The sequence below is a fragment of the Cryptotermes secundus genome, unplaced genomic scaffold, assembly GCF_002891405.2.
Source record: "Cryptotermes secundus unplaced genomic scaffold, Csec_1.0 scaffold1683, whole genome shotgun sequence".
NCBI classification, from domain to species: Eukaryota; Metazoa; Arthropoda; class Insecta; order Blattodea; family Kalotermitidae; genus Cryptotermes; species Cryptotermes secundus.
Window position 1 is genome coordinate 193,426 of NW_019743171.1, and position 11,240 is coordinate 204,665.

The following is an 11,240-nucleotide window of genomic DNA, read 5'->3' on the forward strand; positions in this document are numbered from 1 at the left end:
AATCATTATGTAATTTGCCTCTGCTGGGCAGTGTTTGTTAGGTCATTCTCATGCTGCTTCCAAGGAAACCAAAAGCAAAGGATCCATCATAATATTTACCACATTTCATCTGAATAAAATGAAATATAGGAACATAGTCAACAGTATGGAAGCAGAAAAGGTAAAGTTGTCCCTGTGCTTAGCAAACTAAGCACTATGTCATGAAGGTGTATGGGGTAGTGGATATATAGATCCACATTTTCTTGTCTTTGACAATAGTTGGAGATGAGTGGTCAGCTTCACGCCCCAGCCACTTTACCCCTGGTTCCCATTGGATAGGAGACAGGTTGGGCCCCAGGACTGGTCTGGATAACGTGAAGAACAGAAAATTCTTGACCCTACTGGCACTAAACTCCAACCTCTCAGTCTTCCAGCCTGTAGCCAGTTGCCATACCAACTGCACTATCTTGGCTCATGTAGGAAGGGGATGATTGAGATAAAGTGGGAAAGTAATGATAATCAAACATAAAAATTAAAGAGATGAGAAAGGGATATGGAAGAATGAAGATACAAAGGAATGAAAACACAAAAGAATTCTAAATTTATTTCCAACTGTCACTTATACTAATTTGGACCGATTTCATCAAACTATAAAACATAACCTATACTGTGTTTAAAACAGCTTTCAGGGTGTCAAAAACAGATAGTGACAAAGATCACTGTCATCATTAGATAGTTACTAAATTCTATTTTTAACATACAGGAACTCCACTTCTGTAAGGCTGTCTATTGAAGTTATTATTTACACTCAAAAGTGTGTTATACACATGCCATTATTTTCCACCCTGATGCACCTTATGTTCAAATAGGTACTTCTGAAACAGTCAGCAATCATCAACAGTAGCCCAAAAGCACTGAGGAAGTCACTGTGGCTATTTAGGTTAACCCTTGCCACCCAAGGCCATATGAGATATTTCAATTGATTTGGTTATCCAAGTTCTAACAACTTGCACCATGTAATGGACAGCTCCATGTCCCTGTACATGATGCAGTCTGCATCCAATGCCAATCGATCTTGCATATAAAATCTTGCACTGAGTTGTCTCACTCCCTGTAGTTCTGTTTGGTTATATTACCTTAAGCTTGTCCAAAAAATGTTTTCAATGCATGAATTTCTGGAATATTTGTTTCTTTCTGATAATATGTCACATGGTGCTAATATGTATGTCCTGTAGCACATTTCTGTATGGCTCTAGGATACAAGACCCTAGGCCTATATTCTTCACTGACAGACTGAGAATACAATATTCGACCATAAGTCTTTGTGAACAATCATAAAGTAGTCATCTTCAGACTTGAAAATGACGTTAGTGCAAATAATATTTAAAATCCAGTTTCCAATTAATCTTCAATTACCTGGTGGTCCCTGAAACAAATTCTTTCAGAATCTAACATGAAGTTCCCAGCAGAAATATATAATTCATGGCATTATTAATTTACTTCTTTCATACCTACAGGAAGTACTCTGACCATGTCTTTCTAGCATGTACTTAAATACAAGGTCAATGTATGCTTCAACTCAGTTCATACTGGTAGCAAGTGCAAAACCACTTTTCTTCTGATGGATAAATATGCCACACTGTCCAAATCAATAGCTTCCCTGTCATGTCTGCTGTACCTTTATCTTTAATATTCTCAAGCATCTGTTGCTCCAGGATGGTGGTAATATGAAGCCTGAAAGCAATATCAATTAGAATACTGTTTGGATAAAGTACACATTGTGAACAGACTTCAAGTACAGGCATTGGAAAATTTATCAGCAAAGCAACAGCAAGTCTACTTACTGAACATGTGGGTATGGGATTTGTCGATACTCCAATAGACAACCACTTCGGAAAGTTTGTGGGATGTTCCCACATCACTCCCCTTCTCGCGAGAATTATGCTCATAAGTTCAGGAGAGTGGGGAAATGGATGTGGCGCCCTGAGCATGTAGTTCTTGTAGGGAACTGTCCACGAAAGTAGTTGGGGAGGCGTGGCGTGCTGCTGGGACTGGCTGGAGGCGGGCCATGTGCTGGCGGAGCTGTGGTGAAGTGCGCTGGATCCACAGGGTCGGTAGCTGGAGTTAGTAGCTCGCCGGGGATGCTTGAGGGCTCGCTGTACATGAGCTCAGCTACCGATGCTTGCAGGACCTCCTTGAATGCAGTGTGGATTCCTAGGAGAACCAGGGGAAGCACCTCAGTCCACTGTTAGTCCGCGTGGCACATGATGGCTGCCTTCAGTGTCTGGTGGAAGCATTCCACGAGTCTGTTAGCTGCTGGGTGGTGGGCGGTTGTACGTGAGAGCTGGATGCCGCACAGCCTCTGGATACTGCTGCTTGCGAGCTGTCTGCGGCATCCATGCTGAGTCAGGGTCACCAATGTGGGATTCGTCAATACTCCAATAGACAGCCACTTTGTAAAGTTTGTGGGATGTTCCCACATAGGAATGACAAACAGAAGACCTAATAGTAGAATATTGAGAGTCACGAAAAAATTCAGAAGTTGACAACATATTTAATACAAAATAAACAAAACTAGAATTTAAACTGACCAATAGCAATTGAGGATAAGGTTTTTTCTTTAACAAATTGTTATAATTAATGCAAGGAAGTGATTTCTCATTCACAGGTGAGGAAAAACAGCAGTGGCGTTTTCAAGGAGTAGTATCTTATGTCTCTCACACTGAATAGCACAAATACAATTAACAAATGCAATAAAAGAATGTCTAGACATGTTTATTTGCAAACATACAAACTAACACCTTTAAGTGATAACATGTCAAAGGGGGGCCATATCCACTCATACTGAATACTCACAAGTAAAACCTAAAAATAAGGGCACATCAATTTTTATTGGAGCTTGGATCTGTAACATGAATCAATCTATCTGCCAATTTCTGAGGGGTGAAGCAAATGACCCTGAAATCCAGCACTGTCTTCCTTACAACTGGGCCCATCACATCATTAAATGCTGCAAAAGAGAGAGAAGTATAAATGTTCAAACAGAGGATTCAGATACTGAAGTCCATATAAATACATGTGAGAAAGAAATGCACAGTCCAAACTGAAAATAGACATTAAGGGCCTTGACCTACAAACGAGATAAAACCTGCTAGCATTTTCAATTGCCTTCAAACTACTGTGAACAAGAAATGTGGCAAGCTCATTCAAGTCATGCAGATGTCTAAACTAGAGGAAACATGTTTATTGCCCTCAGTCACACCTCTTGGTATTAGCATCAGATGTTGGCCTTCTTCAACCATCAAAGTGAAGACTGACAACCCGAGGATTTATGTAAGACATTACTACAAACTGTGACCAAGAAGTAATGAACAGGAATATAACAATCTTTCTTTCCTTCAAGATTAAGTACTACAATTTCAAGACTGACAAAAGTAAATACTTCACTCATCCAAAGTTTATAAAACCTTGGAAAGATTTCATTTGGAGAAACACAATGGAAACTTCATATTGGAATAGGTACTTCTCACAGTACAGGGATTAGCTAGAGTAATTGTAAAGCCTTGGAAAGTAGATTTTCTGACTATGAAACATTTATGACAGAATTCATTGACTCACTGTGTTCCATATAATTTCACTTCAGAGAATCAAGAAAATAATACAAACTACTATAAAACAAATTAAAATAAACCCTGTCAGGTCCGAAGTTTAATACTGAGTTTACAACCTAACTCTCTCAACATATTCATCTAGGTACCTCCTGCTAGCCCTACATAATTCTAATTCTTTCCCTGTATTAAATTAAAAAAAAAAAGGTTCAACAGCATTCAATCCTCTTACTGATAAACCTGCTCCTATACAAACAAGCCAGCTGGTTGTGTGCTAATGCTCTAGGCTTGTTTTTAGGAGGTACCAAGTTTGAATATCGGCCATTGTGACTGACGTCTTTCATGCTTTTCCTTGATCCCTAGTGGAAAATGCCAGGAAGGTACCTCAACTAGGCCAAGACCACACTATTCCAAATCCTTTCCAATTCACCATTCATCTATCATTCTATACGTTACCAATTAATGCCAAATAGTCTGTGATTCTCAAGGCATCATTCATACAAGAAACGCTAGGCTGTGCTGCAGAAACTGAGGGTGTTGAAACCTAAAGATTATGCAAGTTTGTGCTACCTGTTGATATACAACATGGAAAGAATCAGTCCAACAAATATTGGCCAGACCACACAATCTAGGCTTAGAACAACACTCTTCAACGTCTAAATTATTTCAGCAGCAGAGAAATGGCTAAAAAAAGTATTAGTCAACATGTGTAATGGCTAATAATACAAATTCCACCATCAATGCAACTATCATTTTATTAACTTATGTTCCATTACATGTTTCGATCCTTAGAGGGTCATCCTCATTGTGTTTTACACATTTTCATTGTTGAATTGTAAAGCATATAGTGGAACATAAGTTAATAAAATTATAGTTGCGTTGATGGTGGAATGTGTATTATTAGTTATACTCATAGAACAGAATGCAAAAAATAAATAAATACAGAAATGCAATGGCATTATTACTATACATTACCTTATATTCAGAGTTTGTCCCGAATCTTCTGGAAGTAAGCAAGGTCCTCTTCTGAGATGGATGGTGTTAAATTGATTATTGCTTCTCTGAAGTCCTCCACTCCAACCTCAACTGCTGACGGCATACTACTGCCACCTGCGAACACAGGAAAGTATATGCAACTTCTATCTTAGCTTAGCAACTGATGAGACCTGAGGTTTACAGAGCAGTCCTATTCAATGCAGTCTTTTGGGTATTACATCATGTCAGAAGAGCACAAATTACTAATTTTTTGAAGGAATGTTATGCAAGCAGTGAGGATTCAAAAGAACCCTTAAGATGGCAGCTAGTTGCCACACTTCACATGGTAAGTTACCTGCATGAATCCTCAATTAACATTAAAAACTGGTACATTTTTGGTGGATGCCAAGAAACTACACTCCATTGCCCCCATATTACAATATAATACATATGTACCTCAACCCTCCCACCCTCAAATAAAGATATGCTTGTTATCACCTCAACCTTATATTTTATAAAATTCTCCCAATTCCTCCTTCCCCTTGGAAAATTCCCCTACCTTTCACAGTGATCTCCTTACACTGCTTTAGTTTCAGTTTTAAAACTTAGTATGTGTGTTTCTATTTTTAATTTTAAAATCTAATGAGTATATGAGCCGGTCACGGTAGCCGAGCGGTCTAAGGCATGCACAGTCTTCGCTCACTCGGAAGCCAGGATCGTGGGTTCGAATCGCACTTAGGGTATGGATGTTTGTGTGCGTTTTTCTGTGTTTGTGTACAGGTAGAGGTCTTGCGACGAGCTGATCACCCGCTCAAGGAGTCCTACCATATGTCTAAGATCTGGTACACCGAAGTGAAACAGAGAGTTACATGGAGGTAGGCCTAGGCCCAAATGAGGGCTGTAGTGCCAGGGGGGGGGGAAATAGTATATGGCATTAAGTTAGATCTAACCCAATTTAACTAACAAATTTTCATATTTATATTAGCTTTGTAGTTTTATATGAATTCCATCAATAATTGTATATTCCTCACGAATCGTCTGTTGATGGCCTATCGGGGCTGAAACATGTTGCAAGTGGAATAATAAAAACATCTGATTATGTCACAGTAACCCTTCCATTTTCATTTGAAGGTGCAAGGTGCCAACATGCAGTTAACTAATATACTTTTCTTTGGTAATAGTGATAGTCTCATTCTTTTATGATAAAAAAATCTACTCTAGTGACACTTTGTCCACCACAAATGCCATAAGGACAGCCATGGGACTGAACTCAGGGCTCTGTGCAGTTAAAAGACAGCAATCAACTGTCTGGAACAGGCCAATGGAAGAGTTAAATGATATATAAACCAAACTGCAGAGGATATGCAGGAATCCTCTAAGCAGCAAGCTCTCTCACTGTAAAGGGCATTCATAACACAATCAATACATGCAATACTGAACATTGGGAAGTGGTACAACTGCAACACAATAAATACCATGCATTAAGTTGTGAATCTCAGTCCTCAGAGCAATGGCCCAGGCGTGTGAACAGACGGAGTATAGGTCTGCTCCAGTCACTTTGTCTGGCAAGAGGGACACAACATCCTTCAGATTGACATCACTCCTCAGCTGAAACCTGTCACATCACAAAAGGGAGCTACAACTAACAGCAGGAAGCAGCCACCATGTATCAACAGACGTGAAGCTAATGGGTACTATGTCTTTTGGTAATCATACAAATAACCACAATAAGAGGGTCTTCACCAGCCTCGGCTGTTTGGCTTGCATTACCACTTCTTTGTTATACGCTGCAATAGTGGAGGCATCTTTAGTGGTTTTCTATACAAATGTGAGCCTGAAAAACTGTAGGATTTCATGGAAACTGATATCAGACATTTGAAACCTATGAACTCCAAAACAGGTAACATTACAAGAAAGCCAACAACATATTAGGAATGTAATAGGTTTTGAATGTAACCTTGAACTCCAGCATTAAATTTTCATGGCCTGTAATATGTCCCGTGGTAGAAGAGGTAACACAGAATTTGGAACTGTTATTGAATTGAATTGAATTTATTTACATTCTATAAATCCTAAGTAGGTTAGTACCTTTGGATACAGAACAAGTCAAAAGGTTACATACATAAGTACAGGCAATTTTAGCATAAAATTAATATAACTTAATTTTACATCATTCTCTATTTACATTGAAGTATTCATCTAAAGAGTAGAAGGAATGAGCATGTAGATAATTCTTTAACTCTGATTTAAACTTTTTAGTATCATTGCCCAAGTTTTTAATACTTTGTGGCAGATTGTTGAACACTTTTATGCCAGTAAAGTAGACTCCTTTTTGATATACTGATAAAGTTGATGAGGGTAGGTGGAAGTTATATTTTTGTCTAGTATTCATGTTATAGACATCAGAATTTAATTTGAATTTATCTTTGTTGTAAACAACAAATAAGAGAAGCGATAATATGTATTGCGATTGAAGACGCAGAATTTTTAATTTCTTAAATAATTCTCTACATGAATCTCTACTTCTACATCCTGTAATGATTCTAATTATATTCTTTTGTATTTTAAAAATTATTACACTATGTGAAGAGTTCCCCCAAAATATTAATCCATAGTTCATAATAGAATGAAAGTATAATCTCATGGTCAAAGAGACTCCAAAACTATTACTGCATAACAACTTATACAGGAAGTGAAGCAATATTTCATGTTCAAAGCCATATATCCTAGATGTACCAACCCTGAACTCTATAGTTAATCTTTTCACAAAGCACCTTACTCTAATATTATATGTCAAAATGCTTACTTTTCCCTCTCATTAGCTACTGGACTTCCTGGCATTCAGACATGCCTTTGATATTGATATATAATGGAGGGAGGGAGGATAAATAACAGTAATAGTCATAACAAAGTGGCCTGTTGGCAAACTACCCAAGTCATAACCATCAACGTGGTAGTTTAAGGGCAACCCTATTCTAGATATTTACCTATATATGCACACACAGTTTGAAGTTAATGCATGTTATCCACAAAAAATAGCATTGATGAATAAGTATACAAATTTGGAATAGGTAAAATCCCCCAGTTTTTTAAACCATTTTCTGCAGGAACTCTATGAACATAATCTCAACATAATTCTTAATACTTTTTTTTTAATTAGGAATACCTTATGCACAGAACTAGTGTTATGCCAAAATATTATTCTATAATTAACCACACAGTGAAAATGAGCAAGGTCCTCAAGGTTTGAATATTAAGAATAGGAGATAATCTTCTCATTATAAAACAAACTGAACTCAGCTTATGCAGCTTCCATGAAAGTTGACTGTCCAGCTGTAAGCCTAAAAAAATTATAACATTTGTTATGGCAGGCAAAATTTACTATTTTAGTCTTTTCCAGATTTAATAACAGACATAAGACACGTTCTGTACCTGTTCTACTGATACCATCTTTACAACAGAGCAATAACACTACAAACTATAGAATCATGTGAATTCTGCAGTAAAAATCTGTAACCCATAGAGCCTTTCAAAGATATTAAATCACAATTCCATTATACAGAAGTCAGCATTGCACAGAGACACACTTGTGACATACCTTCTTGTTAGGGCCACCATTATACTGAGTTGTGATTCTTTATCCTCAGAAATCCCCACATACAGGAGTTTGTCAAACCTGTATGAAACACAAATCAGTGCTCTGAAACTAAAACTGTTACATGGTTGAATGCTGTGACATTAACTGCAATTCCAAGATTTCAAAATTATGTGCTTAAAGGTAAGGAATTGTCTTACACGAAACAATTATAACTTTTCACGGCCTCGTGATCCTTTATGCATTGCAAATAGTGAAATACAACACACAAAGTTCTTTCCACACACTGCACCAATGCAGCCTTGATATTTTCATCTGACTTGAATCACCAGCCCTTTTGGAGCTATCTTCAGGGACAAAACACACGGAAGTCACACAGAGACAAGCCTGGGATGCATGGCAGATGGTCCAAAACCATCCAGCACATATAGTACAGTATGTCCTGGACAGCAAGGGCCACACAAGGATCGGTGCCACTGTGCAACATTATGACACTCCACATTAGCATGCTCTCTTGATATTAGTATCAAGGTCTTGAAGGGTTCCATGAAACAGTGTCCACTGAATGTGAGGTTAGGGTCACAAATCACAGAATTCAATGATCAACAGTTGGTCCTATTGGAACGAAATCTGCGCCAAAATTCCAGAATTTATCTATGTCATACTGTCCCTGTTTCCTCTAACATTCTGTTCCATAGTTTGTGGTCATGCACACAGTCAGATGTTTACCTGTGACTGGTCAAATTCACTAGCACCACTATGAATGGGTTTCATCTGACAAACATATAATCATCTGTTCCCAGTTTTAAAGCTTGCAATTCATTTATTTGTAAACAGATATTGGGAGCTGATGGCCTGACAGCTAATATATTAAGCATCATAGCAAACAAAATATCAAGCTGTAACAAAGGGCAAGGAAATTTCTAGGAGGGAATAGTTGCTTCAACTTTCTGAGCATTATGATGGCTTGAAGAACAGGTTTCTCTACAAAAGCAAAGTTTTTCACTTGACATAACTTTCAAATACTATGAGACATGGTGCAAGTTGAGTACTGGAAATCTGAATCAAATCTGCCAGATAGATTGTGACTGTCCTGTTTCCAAGAGGCCAAATTAGCAAACCTGCAGGAGCAATCTGCCTGGTGTGGATGCGCTGAGAGCGACTGCTGGTGATGGCTCTTACCTGCCAGGTCTAAGTAATGCTGGGTCAATAAGGTCAGGCCTATTTGTGGCACCAATCACAAATAAGTGTGAAGTCTCCTGAAGGCCATCCATTTCTGCCAGCAGCTGGGAGACGACTCTGTCCATCACCCCACCTGAGTCCCCAGTTTTTCCCCGGTTTGGTGCCAGAGAGTCCAGCTCATCGAAGAAGATAATGCATGGTGAAGCAGCTCGTGCTCTGCTGAACACTATAACCAACAGTATAACATGTTAAAACACTGGATTACCATCACATCTTCAGTCTACCTAATCAGTCAACAACAGAGCGTGTACAAGAATGTACATGTTTTACATGCAATTTCTCACACCTGAATTTTCAGCCTGCCAAGCAGTGTCAGAAAATATGTGAAATAGCTATGTAGTTAATTACAAAAACTGACTCTAACCTTCTCTGACATTCTCCTCACTCTGTCCCACATACATATTTAGCAACTCAGGCCCCTTCACAGACAAGAAATTAAGGCTGCATTCAGTGGCAACAGCCTTCGCCAGCAGCGTTTTGCCAGTACCAGGGGGTCCAAAAAGAAGAATACCTGAAAGAACAATATACATTAATATCAACAGTTTTGTGATGTGTGCCACTGTGCAGTTTTTATGGTACGTATCAGTATTCTGGTAGCGCCGGCTGACTCTGTTTTCAGCGTGGAAGGCTGTGCTAAGGGTGGGGCAGCAAATTTCCTCATGACACAGCTGCCTGTTTGCCAGGTTTATTTTAACATAATTTGATAGCAATGCTTTTCTGTGACAGGAATACAACGTTACCAAGCAGCCATTACTTGTATGATGTCATGGCTATGTTATTATCTATAATTACACTGTCATTCAGACTTGTTCTGATCATTCCTTAATATTTCACTGTGTCATATTTTGGGATTAATGAAAGTCATACTTATCATTGAATTCACTTTAAACATGATCCCATAGCATCATACGAAGATACTGCCAAAAAGTATCTGTTGAACAATATCACACTAAATGATATATCAGTGGCCATGCACACAAAGTGAGTCCTTATACCATGTACTGGAATTAACATATCCTGGGCAAATGCTGTATGTTGCATTTGAGCTTCTCATAGTGCTGGTTATGAAGAGTCCTACCAGTAGAAACTAGCATGAAGCAAGCAGCAGGCAATTCTGCTTGCTTGTTTCTTGATTGGGTTATTCTGTGACTCTGACAATGGAGGTGATACACTTCTCTGAAACTCTGGCTGACTTCCAACTGATTACCTGGTATTACCTCCCTTAAGGCAGCACTCATCAAAACTCAGTATGTCTGAATTATGAACTCACTGGTGTGAAGTTCAAGTAGTCAAAATTGGAGAGATGAATGTAAATACAATGGCCTGCCTGATCGTTTTAGTCCCGTTGCCAGAAGTCCAGGATGCTGGAGTGGCAACATGATAGTCTGCATTATCTCCTCTTTTAGGTCTGACAATCCTCCCACATCATTCCAGGATACCTTTGGTATTTTGGGAGCATCAATTGCTTCAGAGTATGCTGCATGCATGATATCTGTAGACAGAATACAAAACACAAGCACCGGAAGTTGATAAGGTGACCTTCTTTGATAATTTTTGAAGTCGCTTTTGTCATGTACGAGGGGGGACCCAAAAATAACCGGAATTTATTTTTGTTATTTTTTATTTTTGCATTTTTATTGAACTGTATATTAGTCCCCTTCAAAGTATTGTCCATGTGCATTAATGCACTTGTCCCAACACTTTTGCCACTGCTCAAAACAGTGCTGGAATTCTTGAGGCTGGATACTGTTCAAAGCCTTTAGCGTGTTTTCTTTGACTTCATCCACATCACGGAATCACTTTCCTTTCAGACTTCTCTTCATCCGTGGAAACAAAAAATG

General features: G+C 38.6%; 1 protein-coding gene across 2 annotated transcripts in view; it reads right to left on the reverse strand.

Annotated features, from left to right (window-relative positions):
- Positions 1–2,738: 2,738 nt before the first annotated feature.
- LOC111874027 (peroxisome assembly factor 2) overlaps positions 2,739–11,240 on the reverse strand; it is a 20,812-nt gene continuing 12,310 nt past the window's right edge. For both annotated transcript variants that reach the window (XM_023869150.2, XM_023869149.2), the window contains exons 5-11: positions 10,727–10,891; positions 9,764–9,910; positions 9,340–9,565; positions 8,161–8,238; positions 6,038–6,177; positions 4,563–4,697; positions 2,739–2,989 (exon numbers count right to left, since the gene is read on the reverse strand). In XM_023869150.2, coding sequence (XP_023724918.1) covers positions 4,570–4,697; positions 6,038–6,177; positions 8,161–8,238; positions 9,340–9,565; positions 9,764–9,910; positions 10,727–10,891 — 884 coding nt within the window. In that variant the 3' untranslated portion in view covers positions 2,739–2,989; positions 4,563–4,569. The remainder of the gene's footprint in view (positions 2,990–4,562; positions 4,698–6,037; positions 6,178–8,160; positions 8,239–9,339; positions 9,566–9,763; positions 9,911–10,726; positions 10,892–11,240) is intronic.